Genomic DNA, 20,409 nt, shown 5'->3' on the forward strand with positions numbered 1-20,409 from the left:
GAAAAAGAACAGTGACTTCAATAAAAGCAAACAACTACCTGCCTTAGAGTAGAGATGAAAAAGTAAGAAAAAAGATAATAGGTACCTAGGTAATAAAAAAGAACAATGTAAAAAAAAAAAAAGAAGAAGAAAATCTTTGATGTGTATAGGATAATGTTCTGAATAACAAATTTTTACTTTTTCATGGTAGAATTCTATTGTAAAGGGTAGAACAATAGTTAATAGCTGTAGAACTGTAAAAGGAATAGGGCCAAGTTAGCTTGGAGGGTACCGCACCTGCCTTGTAAGCGCTAGGTCGCGAGTTCGATTCCGGGGCGGACTTGTGTCGTAGGCAGGCCCACACACTAGTTACTTGTCTGACTGCTTAGATTATCTTGGGAGAGATATACCTACCTATAGCCTATAATTTAGCTTTAGATAGAGTTTTAACCAGTTGGTCCAGTTGATATACCATATTGTACGATCTTCTTTGGCTAATTATGTATGTACGATTAGTTGAGTTTCCTTACATGGCTAAAATATTGATATCAAATCCATTGTTGACTCGGATTTGTACTTCACTGAACAACATTGTCTGAACACCACAGGAGAACTGGAACTTGAGGAGTCCGACTTGATTACGCTAATTGAGTTTCCTTACATGGCTAAAATGTTGATATCAAATCCATTGTTGACTCGGATTTGTACTTCACTGAACAACATTGTCTGAACACCTGATCTTCTTTGGTTAAGTATGTATGTTTGAGTTTCCTTACATGGCTAAAATGTTGATATCAAATCCATTGTTGACTCGGATTTGTACTTCACTGAATAACATTGTCTGAACACCACAGGAGAACTGGAACTTGAGGAGTCCATCTTCCAAATACAGACTCATGTAGATGTTGGACGAAACTTGGGCGTAAAATATGAGCCCGGTGGGAGCCAACGTGCGAACTCCGAGACCCAGGACAACGCCTGATGTACTATTGAGACCGTGGGTCAAATAGGACCTTCCAGTGAACGCAGGAGTCCGGATACCTTGAATGTCCTCACACAGGGCTCCTTCCCATCCTGGCTTACAAGCACACTGGAGGAAATAAAAGAAAATATTTAATCCTTGAATAAATATTATTCGATCCATAAAAGTCAATTTAGAATTCTGCTAGGTATACAGAGTATACACAGTTGATTTTTAGCTAAATCCCCTTTAGGAGTGAGCTATTCTTTGTTGTTGTTATTTACGGTTGATTGTTACAGCTACATAGAGACAACAGTTGTTATCTACCTACTATTAATGATTTGAAAATAACTATACCTTTGGTCCTTGCTTGGTGTAGAAGCATGTTCCCTGGTTGAGACATGGGATTTTCGTACAGTCTGGTGTTGCTGTAGTAGAAGGCATAAAAGAAAATATTTAATCCTTGAATAAATTAATATTATTCAATCCATAAAAGTCAATTTAGAATTCTGCTAGGTATACAGAGTATACACAGTTGATTTTTAGCTAAATCCCCTTTAGGGGTGAGCTATTCTTTGTTGTTGTTATTTACGGTTGATTGTTACAGCTACTAGAGACAACAGTTATCTACTATTAATGATTTGAAAATAACCATACCTTTGGTCCTTGCTTGGTGTAGAAGCATGTTCCCTGGTTGAGACATGGGATTTTCGTACAGTCTGGTGTTGCTGTAGTAGAAGGAAAACTCTCTGTCATCAAGGTGGTTTCTGTCTTCTTGGTAACTCCTATAGGTGTTTCCACTGTAGCCCTGTCTATATCTACGGAAGGTAAAGTTGTCCTTCCAATGTCTACTTCAGATTCTGTATACGTGGTAGGGTAATCCGGTTGAGCTACTGTAGATACTCTTGGTACTCCTGGGGTTGAAAATGGTTTTGAACTTTCTGGAGTAGAAGAGGGTTTTGTCGTGCCTTGAGGAGAGGGTGTTATTACTTTGGGAGTGGTAGGTTTATCTACTCTTGAGGTTGTAGGGGATGTCACCTTGGTGTCAACTCCACATCTACTTCAGATTCTGTATACGTGGTAGGGTAATCCGGTTGAGCTACTGTAGATACTCTTGGTACTCCTGGGGTTGAAAAAGGTTTTGAACTTTCTGGAGTAGAAGAGAGTTTTGTCGTACCTTGAGGAGAGGGTGTTATTACTTTGGGAGTGGTAGGTTTATCTACTCTTGAGGTTGTAGGGGATGTCACCTTGGTGTCAACTCCACTGTCGGTGAAATTCTTCCGGTGACTATCAGGCAGGAGAGTTGTATTGGATTGTCCTGAGTTATCAAGTGGCGTGAGGTTAGATGGTATGGCAGTGGTTTTCAGTTTTGGTTTCAAAGTTTTAGATTTGGAAGTGATTGTCACAATTGGGGTTTTTGTTGTGTCGTGAGTTGTGTCGACCTCAGTTGTGGTAATGTCTTTTCCCTTTTCCGTCGTCACCTCTTCGCCTGGTATATCATTTTCTTCAATCTTTGATTCTGTTGTTGTTTCTACACCATCTTTTTTTTCTACTGTTGTGTCTTCCATCTGGTACAATGTAGAAGACTCTGGTTCTTGTCCTGCAAGTGTACTAGTTTCCATTTGAGTGACTTCATTCATTTTCTTCAATCTTTGATTCTGTTGTTGTTTCTACACCATCTTTTTCTTCTACTGTTGTGTCTTCCATCTGGTACAATGTAGAAGACTCTGGTTCTTGTCCTGCAAGTGTACTAGTTTCCATTTGAGTGACTTCAGTGTCAACATCACCTGGTAATGCTGTCGTTACTTTAGGTCTTGTTGTATCCATGGTAACCACTGTGTCAATTGATATAGTAGACGATGTTGGCTTTGAAACTTTCTTTGTCGTTGTCTGTAAAAAAAAAAAACGAAACTTATAGGTTGGGCTCTCTTGGGATTTATTTATGCTCTTTTACAATGGGGTGGATTCTGAAAATGGAGCAAACACCCCCCATCCCCTCAAGAAAATCCTGGATACGGGCCTGCTCCCCTATGTATGTGGCTCGCGAATGTAGCATGTGGCCCGCATACACATGGAAGTGAAACACAATTAACGAGCTCATTGTTTCAGATTGACGGGGAAGAGAGACAAGTTTACAAGGAGGCTGAAGACTTCAAGGAAATCACCGAATGTTCTTCCTTGGCTTGTCTGTCGAATCCTTGTTTTGGATCTGCAACGTGCGTCGAATTTGGGGACACCTCGAATGTTCTTCCTTGGCTTGTCTGTCGAATCCTTGTTTTGGATCTGCAACGTGCGTCGAATTTGGGGACACCTACAACTGCCATTGTCCTTCGGGGTGAGTTTTCTATTTGAGTTGTAATTCGGTATTTCGGATTACCTTTACAATTTGTGACCGTCTAAGTTGGGGAATTTCAATGTAACAAAGACAATGGCCAGTGAAATCAAACAAATCCAGAACTCCACAACACCAAATCTCCTTGGTCCACAAAGAAACCCTCTGCCTAAAAGGGTGCCAACGAGGGATCACCATCATGCGGTAAGGTCGTTTCAAAATAATCCATATCAACGATCATTCAACAGTAGCCACAAATAGTTTATGTACTTGAGAATTTGAGAAAATACTCATTTAGGTATATCTCAAGTAGGTACATGCGTTAATACCCTGGGAACATGTCGAGTAGGAGATGCGATGGATGAAACTGATAAAGATTTAATACCTGTCAGTTTAGATGATTTGTTTAATCCACGTTTATGATTTCAGATACGTAGGGATTACATGTGAACTATCTGTGTGTGCCAATAATCCTTGTATGTTCGGAGCCACTTGTGTGGAGTACCCGGGTAGCGGATTTCTCTGCCTTTGTCTATCTCAAGTAGGTACATGCGTTAATACCCTGGGAACATGTCGAGTAGGAGATGCGATGGATGAAACTGATAAAGATTTAATACCTGTCAGCTGTCAGTTTAGATGATTTGTTTAATCCACGTTTATGATTTCAGATACGTAGGGATTACCTGTGAACTATCTGTGTGTGCCAATAATCCTTGTATGTTCGGAGCCACAATACCTGTCAGTTTAGATGATTCGTTTAATCCACGTTTATGATTTCAGATACGTAGGGATTACCTGTGAACTATCTGTGTGTGCCAATAATCCTTGTATGTTCGGAGCCACTTGTGTGGAGTACCCGGGTAGCGGATTTCTCTGCCTTTGTCCCTTGGGAAAACATGGAATCTTCTGCGAACATGGTAATAACGAAATGAGGTTCCTTTGATTTGAATGATGTTTACATTTTTCACGGTTGTATTATATCGTTATTAGAATTTAGAGCATGGTATGAGTAGGTCAGACTATGCAATAGGTTTCAACTGGGAGGAATTGACACAAGATCGAGTTCAATGGAGGGATGTAATATTGTAATATAGTCGGGACTCACACATGTCCCTAACAAGCCATCGGAGTGAGTGAGTGAGTGAGGTAGGAGTAGGCCAGCTAGGTAGCTTGGAGGGTATGACGTCTGCCTTGTAAGCGCTAGGTCGTGGCTTCGACCCCACTTGAGATTGGAACTCGGGAAGCACCTGTGGTTAATAGTCGGGACTCACACATGTCCCTAACAAGCCATCGGAGTGAGTGAGTAAGGTAGGAGTAGGCCAGCTAGTGAGCTTGGAGGGTATGACGTCTGCCTTGTAAGCGCTAGGTCGTGGCTTCGACCCCACTTGAGATTGGAACTCAGGAAGCACCTGTGGTTGAGTGAGTGAGTGAGGTAGGAGTAGGCCAGCTAGTTAGCTTGGAGGGTATGACGTCTGCCTTGTAATCGCTAGGTCGTGGCTTCGACCCCACTTGAGATTGGAACTCGGGAAGCACCTGTGGGTTTTCTATTCTTACTTTCTATAATTTCCTGTCCCCTACCTGTCCAGTGACCACTCTACACTCAATAAGCTGTCATGTATGCAGACCACCTTCAGTCATGCCCAGAACTCACGGATCCAGACAACATCAAAATATTGGGACGCCATCGCCAGGAGGAAAATGACCATAGTCAATTTCCAGCATTTGATACCAACCAACAAACCAACCACTTTCTATAATTTTCACGAATTTTCTTCCCCCAGATATCGAGATCGGCCAAGCCTCCTACTCCTCCAGCATGTCTGGTCTCTCTTCGTTCTCGGCCTATGTCATCCCGGCTAACATTCACCACTGCTTTGAGCTCAAGTTCCGCTTCGTGCCCAACTCATTTGATCAGATCGCCCTGTTAGCTTTCATAGGTCAGGACTATCAGCATGATGCCATCACGGACCATCTGGCTGTCAGCTCTTGCTAAGGAAAGTACTTAGATACATAACTACATACATACTTCCTTTGGAGTCATGCATTATTAATCGAGACTAAAAGTTCATAAAAACAGAACTAATGTTTTATTAGATAATTGAATAGTTTCTTTATCTACTTTCGCTGTGAGCTTCATCAAGGGATATGTTGTTCTCACTTGGAACTTGGGATCTGGTTGGTATTTGGTTTACTTTGAGCATACATATCTATTTATACTGTCTCGGTTGCGTAGTGCTCAAGACACTCGCCTGGTAAACAGGAATTTTATCCTCATTTATTTGAGACTTTGACCACACGATAATGGAGATTTTATACTGTCTCGGTTGCGTAGTGGTCAAGACACTCGCCTGGTAAACAGGAATTTTATCCTCATTTATTTGAGACTTTGACCACACAATAATGGAGCTCTAAGGTTTACGTGGTAGAGAACGCCTTCGGCGTTAACCTCGCCTAGAGGTTACCTTCCACTCAAGAGAGTCTATTATTATTATTATTTCTATTTATACCTACCTCTTAAAGGCTTAACCCATCCTCTAGTGCTGTTTGCCCCTACACCTAATCCGCGGAGTGGACTTTTTGTGTATGTCTATTTATACCTCGTACCTACAGGTCACATGTTTGTAGACGCCTACAGAGGTAGATCCTTCTACTTCAACTTCCAATTTTACCCCCTTCCCCATGAAACTTTTTCCTTTGTAGATAGAAAAAGTTACAAATTAAATAGGTACTCTTGTCTGACTCGGTTACGTTAGATAGTAGACTAGTGTCAACCTGTGCCCTGTGGGACTATAAACAGAGAGGAGAACAGCTAACCCTAACCAGCCTAGCTAGCTGGCAGTTCTTCAAAGGGTGCTCGCTGCATTTAAGGATTTAGCACAAGTCCCCACGATGATTGACTGCTGTTCAGGACGAGCCAATTATGCTAGAAGACTCCGGACCCAGTGTAGTGGTCAAGACGCTCGCCCTTTTAACGAGAGGATATGGGTTCAATCCCAGCCGAGGTGTGGAATTTCTTCCTCAATATTATTTGACAAAAATAGAATAGAATAGAATATACCTTGTTTATCCTGCCCCAATAGGACTGAAAAGTCCCTTTACCCCAGCAGTCTAAACAAGGTCTCGTATATTTGATGGGTTAAAGAATAATACATACAACTAACAATTCAGTAAAAAGACCTTGCTTAACTAGAAAAAAAAAGGTAAATGTAAATTAATGGGTGGTAGTAGAGAGTGACAATAAAGTAAAAGAGGAAAGTAAAACAACAGGTAATGATAGGTAGTATAAAACAATAGTACCCTCTTGCTGGGGAAAGGGACTCTTTAGCCACATCTACCTTTCAGGCCCACCTCTGTGGGTCTATGGCCGCACTGACTTAATCCGGAGGTGCTCAGTTAGAATCCCGGGCAGGGCGCAAATTTTCTAACCAAAATTTTCCCCTCTGGAATAGACATAAATGGTTGGTTACAGGGGGGTCGGACAGGATTTTCGTGACACACTGTAGGCTCTGCTGATTATGTATAAATATGCTAGAGGCAGTTAGGCAGTTACTGTTGGTTACTGTCCTAGTCCCAAGAGAGTGTTACGGTAACGGTTGACTGGGTTTCAAATATGTCTGGCGTAGGACTTGGGTTTGTGTGTCTTTAGGTTTGACTCTTTACGAGGTAGGGTTTTGGTAGGAATTGCCATTAATTAACGACAATGTGTTAAGATACAGCTTAAGAAAAATAATAATAATAAATTAAATAAATACATAATAATAATAATATAATTATAATAGTGCTTATATAATAATAATAATAATATAATAATAGTGCTTATTTATACTGCTCGCTTAGGACTGAAAAGTCCCTTTACTCCAGCAGTAGGCTACTACTATTATTGTGGTCAAATTCTCACATTATATTGAGGATAAATTTCCATACCTCGGCTGGGATTGAACCCACGCCCTCCTGTTTACCAGGCGAGCGCCTTGACCACTACACCATCGAGACAGGTGGTGTAGTGGTCGCCTTTTCCCGTGCACAGACGGGGTCGTCGTTTTTCATCAGCCTCTCAATCAGCCCTAGGGTGATCGCTTTTGTACTGACATTTGGTTGAAGCTAGTAATTTTTAACGAGTGGATGCCCTTCGCATGCTACCTTTGCTATTTCTCTTTAGCAAGAGAAATTTCAGGCTGGTATGCTCCTTGTTTAAACTCCCCTAGCCAGACTAAGCTGGTCTACTCCCTGTTTACAGTCTCCCAGCCAGACTAAGCTGGTCCACTCCCTGTTAAAAGTCTCCCAGCCAGACTAAGCTGGTCTACTCCCTGTTAAAAGTCTCCCAGCCAAACTATGCTGGTCTACTCCCTGTTTAAAGTCCCCCAGCCAGACTATGCTGGTCTACTCCCTGTTAAAAGTCTCCCAGCCAGAGTAAGCTGGTCTACTCCCTGTTAAAATTGTCCCAGCCAGACTAAGCTGGTCTACTCCCTGTCAAAAGTCTCCCAGCCAGACTAGGCTGGTCAGCTGGTCTACTCCCTATTTAAGGTCCCCCCGCGTGAGATTCTCAAATAAATGAGGTTAAAATTCTATGCCTCTGGGTGGGATTGAACCCGCGCCCTTCTGTTTACCAGACGAGCGTGTTGACCATGTTAACCTGTTGTAAGATGACACTTGAAAAGGTAGGGGAGGGAACTAGAGGAGAAGAGGGGGTGGAGGGGGGAGGTCCAATGCCATCAGCACCAGATTGGTAGTCAAGGTCGTTTCGTGATTGAATAGGATGTGGAATTATGAATCATTAGGGTCTGTATATCTGTACTGGTTCATGCTTGCCATGCAGAAGGTCCTGACTTCGAATCCCGCCATTGACCGAAAATTTACACAGTAACACAGTAACGAAAATTTACACAGTAAGCGCGGTGGACTTCGGATCTGGAGGTTGGTGGTTCGAGTCCAAGTCAAGTCATAAAATTTAGCGAAGTGCATTAAGCAGGGAACGACTCTTGTGTTCATCTGTTGTCTTGTCTTCTTCTGTTGCCTTGTGTTCATCTGTTTTGTTTACATATGAAAAGCATGTAGAAATGTGATAACGAAGAGAGTAAGGAAAAGACCCATATCTCTGGTAGAACTAAAGGAACCTAAGGTAGGTTCTAGGTAGCCCTCAGGTGCAATATGAATTCCATGACCTTGAGAGCGAGAGAGATTTCCTCTCTTCTCTCATTTCCTATCTTTTTCTATTGCTCTCTCCTTTTCCTTCCTGTTTTCTCTCTTCCTTTCGTTTCATTTCTCCTGTCTGCTGTCTTTCTCTCTCTTTCCCTCTTTTATCTCTCTCTCTCTCTCTCTCTCTCTCTCTCTCTCTCTCTCTCTCTCTCTCTCTCATACAAATATGGTGAAGTTTTGAATATTTTTATTTTATAGTTTTCCTGTTTACCAGGCTTATGACGAAGACCTATAAACAGGTGTTTTTGGCAATTTATGAAAAATTTCAAACCAAGGCCTACCGCCTACCCATCATGAGAGTTCGAGAACTAGAAGAAGGACCATAAAAATAATTATTATACACTCTTGAGTGAAAAATAACCCCACTAGGCAAGGTTAACGCCGGAGGCGTTCTCTACCACCTAACTCTTTGCTCTTTTACTATGGTCAATTTCTCAAATACATTAGCTGCTGTTGGCTGCTGCTGAAACCCTCCAAGATAGATAAATTAGGATAAAATTCCATGCCTCGGTTGGGTTCGAACCCTAGTCCTCTTATTTACCAGGCGAGCGTACCTATCGCCCTTCCTTCCCCTCCCGTTGTTCTAGTAATGGAGTAATAGTCCCCCCTTCAAGTTAAAATCCCGTAAAATAATAATAATAATAATAATAGTCGTGTGTGCCTGCTAGCATAAACATGTAATCAGGTGACTGTCTAAATCTGGTGGGAACGTACTAGCCTCCCTGGTCCAGTATGACACACTGGGCTTTCATGCCGGAGGTCCCGGGTTCGAGTAGCGACTAGTGGCGGCATTACCAGTGTAAAAATGTAAATGCAGTTTCTTTGTGTTATTATGTCACAACTTAGGTGCTCACTGCAGCATTGTAGGATTTTCCCAATATCTCAATAATCCTAAAATCCAATGTTTACCTACCATGCTGGCACCGGTCGCTATGTGCATTTATATGTCATAGCTACTCATTTTCCTCACGAGGCTGAGTGGGCCCCGCAACAGCCAGTTACGGAATCAATCATTTGCATGATACAAATTTCTTGATTCCGCCGGGAATCGAGCCCGGGTCTCCCGCGTGCAAGACGAGCGCAGTGACCACTACGCCATGGGAGCTGACTACCAGTGTAAAAATATACTTGAAATATGGAAATTTTTTACAAAGGAGACACTTGGTAAAGCTGTGATATCCACAAATAGATTTGAAAAGGCTCCGCTTTACCAAAAATAATTCATGGTACTTAACTTTTCCGTGTCCGCTTTGACCAATGACCATGTCATATACTCCTCTTCCAATATTCTGCAACTTGGATCGCCGCATCATTTGCTAGCAGCAGGTCTTGTTCATTGCAGGTACTAGTTACATGATACTCGTTTGAGTGTACCCAGTACCCAGTACCACCTTTTTTGTGGCCCAAAGTCCTGATTCAGACTCATAATAATCATGAGCTGCTGTGAGGAAAGACTTGATATTGTCGCGGTCCTAGTGAACCGTGATTTAGCCTCAGGTTGGACAGCTTTACTATTCCACTACTGATTGTAATGCGTGCGATATGTTAGTAGGTACACTGGTACATGGGGAAAAACTCGTATGATTAGAATTATTAGAATCCTAGTGGATTTTGCGTGCGGTAAATCCCCACTAATGCGTTGTGGACATTGAATTGAATACCGAATACTTGTTGAATTGAATGCCTCATTACAAACTTATTGTTTCATTACAAATTTTCATCAGTTACTTAATGGGTGTCTTCACATTAAATTGATCCCAAGGGCAAGGCAATGCCTAGCCTAGACCCTTGACAAATGTAATGTAATGTACATAAATGCAATTTCTTTGTGTTATTATGTCACAACTTTGGTGCTCACTGCAGCATTGTAGGATTTTTCCCACTACATATCTCAATAATCCTAACAACCAATATTTACCTACCATGCTGGCACCGGTCGCTATGCGCATTTACATGTCATAGCTACTCATTTTCCTCACGAGGCTGAGTGGGCCCCGCAACAGCCAGTCACGGGATCAATCATTTGCATGATACAAATTTCTTGACCCCGCCGGGAATCGAACCCGGGTCTCCCGCGTGCAAGGCGAGTGCAGTGACCACTACGCCATGGGAGCTGACCATAGAAAAGTAACCTACATACAACTTGACCCTGGTATAGGCCCATTGTTTGTCGGTGTTTCCTTAGTCCACAATGCCCGGTAATCAGGCTGTGCCCTAAATCACCAAAGTATGGAAAAGTATTTACAATTCCATATTTCAATATTTTATTTATTTATTTACACTCTAAGCAACAAGGCCATGTGTGGATATATCAATATGATTCGTCCAAATTGAAAATTCTGCTTTTCCATTGGCTATTACACTTGTAAGATACTTTTCCATACTTTGGTGATTTAGGGCACAGGTGACTAAGCGGCTGAGGGAAAACCCCAGTTTGTTTTGGTTGAACAATTTCATAGGGGCCAGGAAAAGTTTTTACTCTCCACAGACTCCGACTCCACACTTTAGGCCTGTACCCATTTGCCGTGAGTTACATCCGAATTTTTTCCGAATGTCCTGTAGGCAATGTAATTTAAATAAGAGTGTTCCCACTACACATGCCACGACAAATGGGAACGGTCTTGTCTTTTTTAGTGTACTTAGGATTTACTTATCTTGAAAGTTTGCTCAATTTTTAGAAACATTTTTGTTCGCAACAGTTGCGCAACTGTTCACAACTGTTGCGAAACAAATGTTTCCCGTGTGTACATGTACACTAGGCTAACCGAAGGCTACTTTAGTTTAACCCTTAAAAACCACAATCGTTTTATCTCTGGAAACATGGTTTACGAATATTGTCATCGGATGACCTTCCTCTGTCTAGAACTCTAGATATGTGTTCTTCTGACGTAACTTCAGACCTCGGAACCGATTAACTAGGAAACTAGAGCTGTAGGACGTTTCAGATGTAGATAGGACTTCATAGATGCTGTGATACTGGCGAAAGACTGAAAAATTAAAATTGTAATAATAAAATTAATTTTTGAAAATATGCCAAAGAGTGAGAAGGCTTTTTTTCTAGCTGGTTTCAGATTTAGATAGGACTTCATAGATGCTGTGATACTGGCAACTGGCGAAAGACTGAAAAATTAAAATTGTAATAATAAAATTAATTTTTGAAAATATGCCAAAGAGTGAGAAGGCTTTTTTTCTAGCTTTTAAAAGTTCCCTAAGAAGTAGGACCTTACTGTTGAACTCTTTCAATTGAATAAATAAAATGTCTTGAAAAAAGTTCATTAAACTACCACTAATACCACCAATTTCCGGGTCCACAAAGTGAGTTTAAACTCAGCTTAAGTTTAGCTTTTGGGATTAAACAATCTGATTTCAAAACATGTCAAAAAAGAGTTAAACTCAATCGGAATTTAATCTCACTTTGTGGACTCGGCAATAAGCAGTTACCATAAGTATTTATGCACTCACATTTCCCCCCACTTAGGGTCGAATTTTAAAACCGGATTACCTTTTAGGGGCGGTTAGGCTTAGAGGGTTCGGAGAGGTTTTAACAATTTTTTTTAAAACTACTTTCAGTTTCTGTCTTAGTTAGTCAAACTAATTGTCCAACATTACTTTCCCACATAGAATAGCTCTCCTAGAAGCTAATCCTGACCAGGATTAAATGATGATCCGAGTTTAAAATTCGGCCACTTAATCTAAGATCCGTTAGTCACAATTTCCCGCTATTTTTCCCCCTTGGCACATCAAAGTTTTCCGGTTTTCCCCCTCGTGTGGCTCATTTGTCTTGACGTTTGTTCTTCCGACCCGGAAGAATCTGGTCTCGCGGTAAATCTTGTGAGATAATAAAATTCTTGAGGTATAGGTTGAGATAGATTTATCTCAGGGAGGGTAAAACCAGTAGCTCTTGATTGAGGGGGAGGAGGGGAAGGTTTACTGTTAAACTCTTTCAATTGAATAAATAAAATGTCTTGAAAAAAGTTCCCCAAACTACCACTAATACCACCATTTTCCGGGTTTACAAAGTGAGTTTAAACTCGGTTTAAGTGTAGCTTTTGGGATTAAACAATCTGATTTCAAAACATGTAAAAAAAAGAATTAAACTCAATCGGAATTTACACCCATATTTATGAACAACAAAATGCTGGCTCTTAAGTTCATGCTAAGCATAGTCTCAAGGCATTTGATTGGTCAATTTTGACTTGAGACTGATCTAAGAACGAGGGTCGTAAGTGTTTTGATCAGTGGCGTAGCGTGGTCTAAAGTCAAGTGTAAGGCGTGTAGGGCACTAATTTCCATCACCATGCACATTACTACATAAGTGATGCACATGCTTCTTCAAAAATATTTAAAGTCAATATTTAAGGGTATTTGAGTAAATTTTGAATGTATGGCCGCCGTACACGCCCTACATGGACGCTACACCACTGGTTTTGATGTATGTAGAAAAAGATCAGTTGCGCTTACTTGGGTGATGTTTCAAAGTCATAGAGGAGGAAAAATGAGGACCAACGGAATTTTTCTTTTTCTTCTACGACTTCTAGATACCGAGATACCTAAATCGATTTAAAAAATACCGGTAAATCGTGAAGTTTGACGTCACGGCATACGCTCCCGTAGGCAATGACGTCACAATTCATGACTTCCGCTTCGTTTGTTTGTGCGCAAGCGTTTCTGCGCAGTTCGACGTGAAATCTGACGTCACAAGTCTTTGAACTTTTCGAAAAGTCCGTCTAAAAAAATAACAAACCCTGCTAATTGGGATGTTAGCGGCCTCAATAGAGCATTGACCATAGTTCCGACCCTCGCTGAAAATGGATAAATAGATCAGTTGCGCTTACTTGGGTGTTGTTTCAAAGTCATAGAGCAGGAAAAATGAGAACCAACGGAATTTTTCTTTTTCTTCTACGACTTCTAGATACCGAGAAAAATCGATTTAAAAAAAATACCGGTAAATCGTGAAGTTTGACGTCACAGCATACGCTCCCGTAAGCGATGACGTCATAATTCATGACTCCCGCTTCGTTTGATTGTGCGCAAGCGTTTCTGCGCATTTTGACGTGAAATCTGACGTCACAACCTGGTCAATTCTTTCTTTTAAGTGGCAGGGTTCTCCTAGAGGAGCTCTTCCACCCAACCACTAAATTTAATAGATCAGTTGCGCTTACTTGGGTGATGTTTCTAAGTCATAGAGCAGGAAAAATGAGGACCAACGGATTCTTGCTTTTTCTTCTACGACTTCTAGATACCGAGAAAAATCGATTTAAAAAATACCGGTAAATCGTGAAGTTTGACGTCACGGTGGATGCCCCTCGCACTCAAACAGGGACGATACCAGCCTGAAATTTCCTTTACTAAAATAAGTAGCAAACATCCACTCGTAAAAAAATTTGTGACTAAAACCAAATGTCAACCCAAAAGCAATTGCCCTAGTCAGGGCTGATTGAGAGGTTGACGAAGAACACTGTCCCCGTCTGAACCTCATATGGCAGCATGTTATATTGACGGACTTGCCGTATAAAATACCTACAGACAACTAGGTCGTATTTTTTATTTTATTTTTAACAAAATACTTTGTTTTATTTGTACACAAAGAACATTACAATTGATAAACAAAGAAAAACAATATTGAAAAGCATTTGAATTTGTTAGCTTATTTGAAATAACAATTGAATTAGTGTGGGAACCCAGATTGTTTCGATTACCATGAAATCTTTTAAATACCCAGACCATTTCAATTGGTATTCAACAAAAATACCTAATAATACGTATAGTTAATAATTATCCAAAAGCAACTGCCCTAGTCAGGACTGATTGAGAGGTTGACGAAAAACACTGTCCCCGTCTGAACCTCATATGACAGCATGTTATATTGACGGACTTGCCATATAAAATACCTACAGACAACTAGGTCGTATTTTTTATTTTATTTTATTTTCAACAAAATACTTTGTTTAATTTGTACACAAAGAACATTACAATTGATAAGCAAAGAAAAACAATATTGAAAAGCATTTGAATTTGTTAGTTTATTTGAAATAACAATTGAATTAGTGTGAGAATCAAGATTGTTTCGATTACCATATCGATTACCATGAAATCTTTTAAATACCCAGACCATTTCAATTGGTATTCAACAAAAATACCTAATAATACGTATAGTTAATAATTATCTCTGTCCGTTCACACACAGGGATCGGATCATTCACCTCCTCGCCGTACGTCCCTACAAGAAGCCCGAGCTGTACGCGGCGCTCACACGTTCTGTCCGTTTACACACAGGGATCGGATCATTCACCTCCTCGCCGTGCGTCCCTACAAGAAGCCCGAGCTGTACGCGGCGCTCACACGGGACGGCATACGGGACCGGGACCGAAATCAAATGATGGCCATCCTGAACGGGATCGCGTTCGCCCGGGACAACACGTACCACTTGCAGCGGCACGTGTGGAACGACGTGCAGGACGACTGGCCGTTCTACTCGCAACAGGACAAGAATATGCTCAAGAGGTAACTGTTCGATTCCCAGAGTGGACAAAAAATTTCCCCGTACAATCTTTCTTTCTACGACCCATTCGATGGACCTATTATTATTTACGTTTGTTAGGCAAACGGCCATTTCTGGCCTTTTTCTCACGAATATTCTATTCTAATGGTATCCCATATTCTTCTCCTCCCTCAGGACGCCGGGCTCGTCGCATCTGGAGTCCGTCGGCGCCCTGCACCGCAAGATGCAGATCAAGGCCAAGGAGGACATTTACGAGGCGACGCGACAACGCATGGCCTCCGAGCAGCTCAAACTGAACAAGTCATGCGCCCGCGAAATCGAACTCGTGTCCGGCCGCAAGCAGAGCAAACACACCAAGGTGGTGGCCCCGGCCCCGCGCCCCGACATTACCAAACGACCCCTCAGGTAAGACCCAAACGACCAATCAGGTAAGACCCCGACCCGACATAACCAACCCTCAGTCAGCTCCCGCTCCCAGGGCGTAGTGGTCACTGCACTCGCCTTGCACACGGTACGACCGTCAACCGCTGTTGAGTACTTGGAGGAACTTTGTAAATTTTATGCCTGGAAATTTTATTTGAAGTGATTCAATGTAGTGCCGTGAAAGAAAAAACTTTGTGCCGGTAATTAAAAATGTTTGAAAGTTTCAAAGTTGTGCCGCGAAGGAAAGGAATTTGTGCCGTGAAGGAAAAGGATTTTGTGCCGGTAGTGAAAAACTTCTTCAATAGAACTTTCTAAGCGGAATTCGATTAATAAGTTTTCAAAGATCTAATCACTTAATATTTTTGGTGATCGTACAAGTTGTAGTCATTGAGTCATTGATGGACTTTCGTCCGACCTTTGACACCCTGCTACACAATCGACAGCGTTGAAGTACTTCTTAGAAAGCTTTTTTAGATGAATGAAGACGAAGTGAGATCCAATGGATAAGATAAAGTTTTTTCCAAGTGCTGAACAGTTTTGATGGCGCAAAGGACTGAGAGGGAATCGAAAAGTGGCGTGCCTCAAGGCGCCAAGCTTGGACCTTTCCCCTCCCCCCTCGCTTTTGTTTTTGTTGTCTGTGGACCTGAAATTTTGTTTTGTGTCGTCGCGCTACTTTTCTCGGTCTGTCGTGTTTTTTGACGCGAAAGGAAAAGCGCGGCGCGCTCTCGTTTTGTGCCTTTATATTGAGATGTCTGCCCCCCTCCCATTACTCCCCTCTCCCCTCCCCTCGGTCTGATAGTTTGTCTTCCCCTCCCCTTTCTTCCCGACAGTCTCTCCCTCTCTTTCTCTCTCTTGAGTATGTTGCTCCCATTACTCCCCTCCCCTCGGTCTGATAGTTTGTCTTCCCCTCCCCTTTCTTCCCGACAGTCTCTCCCTCTCTTTCTCTCTCTTGAGTATGTTGTCTCTCTCATTCGTACGTATTGGAAAAAAATTTCATGTCTTCTGGAAGAAAGAGTACCGATATACATATATTTATTTTATTTTTTTCTTTGTGTGTCTTGTTCTATATTTTTTATGATTACTTTATACGTTACTACCTAGTTCTACTTTCTCTTGAAAAAAAAATCAACCAAATAACTTCCATCTAACTTATATCCCACGAGAAATGACTCCTAAACTCACAAACAGTGTCACCAAGAGGTAGAGATTTATAAACACTGTATCAACTTTATAAACACTGTATCAACTTTATAAACACTGTATCAACTCCTACCTGCCCAATGGTTGTTGACTATCCCTTCTCTAAGTTCGGTCCAAGTCTGAGTTGAATCTAGACCTTACAGTCCTCAGACTACGTAAGACACAAGGTGTAGATCTGTGCAGTGTGCTTAGATATATGTAAACTAGTGGTCCTAAACTGAGGTATCTTATTGAAGTGTCCAGACTACAGAACCAAAGTGGATAGCTTAAACTTTAAAGCTTACATCAATTCGATGGAACTTGAGTAGGTATACAAGATTTTTTTTCTTCCAAAAGTCAAATTGTGGGAAACTGTATATGAAAAAGATGAATCTTGGATACTTGATACTGCCCCTTGGAGCGTAGCGCGTCTGCCTTGTAAGCGCTAGGACGCGGGTTTGATTCTCACCGGGGGCGGATTTTATCTCAAATAGATACGGTTCGTTCTTGGAACGGCTGGCTTTCTCCTATCCTATCTCCCTACTTGGAACGTAGCGCGTCTGCCTTGTAAGCGCTAGAACGCGGGTTTGATTCTCACCGGGGGCGGATTTTATCTCAAATAGATACGGTTCGTTCTTGGAACGGCTGGCTTTCTCCTATCCTATCTTCCTTCCCTCTTCGATTTCGGGACTATAAGACCTTAGCAATTACAGTTCCCTCCATCAAACCTCTTCATAAAAGAAAAAAACCCAACCTTCTTCTCCCAGTGGTCCTGGTTTGAGTAGCGCTGATCTATATTAAAGTGTACATAGATTCTGCTGCTATGTAATATACATTGCTATGTAATGTACACATTGCTATGTAATGTACATAATGCTATGTAATATACATGGCTATGTACATAGTGGTCGCTATAGGTCAGCACACTTATAACCACCAAGATACAACTTGGTGTTGGATTACCCAACCTTCTTCTCCCAGTGGTCCTGGTTTGAGTAGCGCTGATCTATATTAAAGTGTACATAGATTCTGCTGCTATGTAATATACATTGCTATGTAATGTACACATTGCTATGTAATGTACATAATGCTATGTAATATACATGGCTATGTACATAGTGGTCGCTATAGGTCAGCACACTTATAACCACCATCCAACCTTCTTCTCCCAGTGGTCCTGGTTTGAGTAGCGCTGATCTATATTAAAGTGTACATAGGTTCTGCTGCTATGTAATATACATTGCTATGTAATGTACACATTGCTATGTAAAGTACATAATGCTATGTAATATACATGGCTATGTACATAGTGGTCGCTATAGGTCAGCACACTTATAACCACCAAGATACAACTTGGTGACCTCTTCAAAAAAGAAGACAATCCAACCTCCTTCTCCCAGTGGTCCTGGTTTGAGTAGCGCTGATCTATAATGAAGTGTACATAGGTTCTGCTGCTATGTATTATACATTGCTATGTATTATACATTGCTATGTAATGTACATAATGCTATGTAATATACATGGCTATGTACATAGTGGTCGCTATAGGTCAGCACACTTATAACCACCAAGATACAACTTGGTGTTGGATTAAAAATATCTATCTGTATTAATGTTAACCCAAACAGAATAGTGCTCATTTATACTGCTCGAATGGGACTGAAAAGTCCGTCTAAAAAAATAATGAACCCTGCTAATTGGGATGTTAGCGGCCTCAATGGAGCATTGACCATAGTTCCGACCCTCGCTGAAAATGGATAAATAGATCAGTTGCGCTTACTTGGGTGATGTTTCAAAGTCATAGAGCAGGAAATATGAGAACCAACGGAATTTTTCTTTTTCTTCTACGACTTCTAGATACCGAGAAAAATCGATTAAAGAAATACCGGTAAATCGTGAAATTTGACGTCACCGCATACGCTCCCGTAGGCGATGACGTTATAATTCATGACTCCCGCTTCGTTTGTTTGTGCGCAAGCGTTTCTGCGCATTTTGACGTGAGATGAGGTTCCTTTGATTTGGACTATGCAATAGGTTTCAACTGGGAGGTATTGACACAGGATCGAGTTGAATGGAGGGATGTAATATTGTAAAATAGTCGGGACTCACACATGTCCCTAACAAGCCATCGGAGTGAGTGAGTGAGGTAGGAGTAGCCCAGCTAGGTAACTTGGAGGGTATGACGTCTGCCTTGTAAGCGCTAGGTCGTGGCTTCGACCCCACTTGAGATTGGAACTCGGGAAGCACCTGTGGTTTTTCTATTCTTACTTTCCGTAATTTCCTGTCCCCTACCTCCTACCTGTCCAGTGACCACTCTACACTCAACAAGCTGTCATGTATGCACACCACCTTCAGTCATGCCCAGAACTCACGAATCCAGACAACATCAAAATATTGGGACGCCATCGCCAGGAGGAAAATGACCGCATAGTCAATTTTCAGCATTATTTTGATACCAACCAACCAATCAACCAACTACTTTCTATAATTTTCACGAATTTTCTTCCCCCAGATATCGAGATCGGCCAAGCTTCCTACTCCTCCAGCATGTCTGGCCTCTCTTCGTTCTCGGCCTATGTCATCCCGGCCAACATTCATCACTGCTTTGAGCTCAAGTTCCGCTTCGTTCCCAACTCATTTGATCAGATCGCCCTGTTAGCTTTCATAGGTCAGGACTATCAGCATGATGCCATCACGGACCACCTGGCTGTGAGCTTCATCAAGGGATATGTTGTTCTCACTTGGAACTTGGGATCTGGTTGGTATTTGGTTTACTTTGAGCATACATATCTATTTATACTGTCTCGGTTGCGTAGTGCTCAAGACACTCGCCTGGTAAACAGGAATTTTATCCTCATTTATTTGAGACTTTGACCACACGATAATGGAGCTCTAAGGGTTACGTGGTAGAGAACGCCTTCGGCGTTAACCTCGCCTAGAGGTTACCTTCCACTCAAGAGAGTCTATTATTATTACTTCTATTTATACCTACCTCTTAAAGGCTTAACCCATCCTCTAGTGCTGTTTGCCCCTACACCTAATCCTGGGTGTGGACTTTTTGTGTATGTCTATTTATACCTCGTACCTACAGCCTACAGGTCACATGTTTGTAGACACCTACAGAGGTAGTTCCTTCTACTTCAACTTCCAATTTTACCCCCTTCCCCATGAAACTTTTTCCTTTGTAGATAGAAAAAGTTACAAATTAAATAGGTACTCGTATGTCGAAAAAAGTTCTCCTCAACTTTTAATGGAGCAATGAAGCCAATTTATTCCGCAGTGTTCGTCCTTGACACAGTTTGCAGAAATTACATGTAAAATGAGATACAAACAACACATCAAAGTATACAATGTCAGCAGAAAACGAGACCCCTTGTTTGACACATTTCAATTTCACCGCAAATAAGAGCAGTGCATTCACCACATTCTGAATGCAGATAATTATCGATATCTTCTTCTCCTTCTTAACTTCCTAGCCCTTTCCTATTTAAATAGGGTCGTCGGTTCTTGTCAGTCTCTTCCAGGCAGCCCTATTGTGTACCTCGTGATAATTATTACTATAAGTAAATGACTGAATATGAATCCTCATTAACCTCATTTGTCCATAGGCCCAAGACGAATTTTCACACCCAATACCATCAGTGCCAAATCCAAGAGAGGGGGCTACACGGTGCGGGTAGGCAAGAATGGACAGCAATGTTGGCTCATGGTGGACAATATGGGGAATGTGACCAGCAAATCCCCCGGACGATTAACCCAGCTCAACACAAAGCCAATGCTTTATCTGGGTAAGCCTACTGTTTTTTTTTTTTTTTTTTTTTTTTTTTTTTTTAGTTT

General features: G+C 41.5%; 3 protein-coding genes across 3 annotated transcripts in view; 1 reads left to right on the forward strand and 2 right to left on the reverse strand.

The window, feature by feature from the left end:
* Window positions 1-745: 745 nt before the first annotated feature.
* LOC103509058 (protein eyes shut) lies at window positions 746-1,384 on the reverse strand. Its single transcript, XM_008473647.2, has 2 exons — window positions 1,298-1,384; window positions 746-1,069 (listed from the first exon to the last, which is right to left on the reverse strand). The coding sequence occupies exons 1-2, from the start codon at window positions 1,382-1,384 to the stop codon at window positions 752-754; spliced, it is 405 nt and encodes a 134-aa protein (XP_008471869.1). The 3' UTR covers window positions 746-751.
* A 189-nt stretch (window positions 1,385-1,573) lies between these two features.
* On the reverse strand, window positions 1,574-2,767 carry LOC103509059 (integumentary mucin A.1-like). Its single transcript, XM_017444019.1, has 3 exons — window positions 2,617-2,767; window positions 2,118-2,429; window positions 1,574-1,881 (listed from the first exon to the last, which is right to left on the reverse strand). The coding sequence occupies exons 1-3, from the start codon at window positions 2,765-2,767 to the stop codon at window positions 1,574-1,576; spliced, it is 771 nt and encodes a 256-aa protein (XP_017299508.1).
* A 265-nt stretch (window positions 2,768-3,032) lies between these two features.
* Window positions 3,033-20,409, forward strand: part of LOC103509060 (protein eyes shut-like) — a 25,446-nt gene continuing 8,069 nt past the window's right edge. Inside the window, exons 1-4 of the mRNA XM_017444020.2 lie at window positions 3,033-3,275; window positions 4,053-4,189; window positions 19,085-19,330; window positions 20,181-20,360. Of these exons, the coding sequence (XP_017299509.1) occupies window positions 3,109-3,275; window positions 4,053-4,189; window positions 19,085-19,330; window positions 20,181-20,360 (730 nt within the window). The 5' untranslated portion in view covers window positions 3,033-3,108. The remainder of the gene's footprint in view (window positions 3,276-4,052; window positions 4,190-19,084; window positions 19,331-20,180; window positions 20,361-20,409) is intronic.

This window comes from Diaphorina citri, unplaced genomic scaffold (genome assembly GCF_000475195.1).
Source record: "Diaphorina citri unplaced genomic scaffold, Diaci psyllid genome assembly version 1.1 scaffold462, whole genome shotgun sequence".
Taxonomy (NCBI): Eukaryota; Metazoa; Arthropoda; class Insecta; order Hemiptera; family Psyllidae; genus Diaphorina; species Diaphorina citri.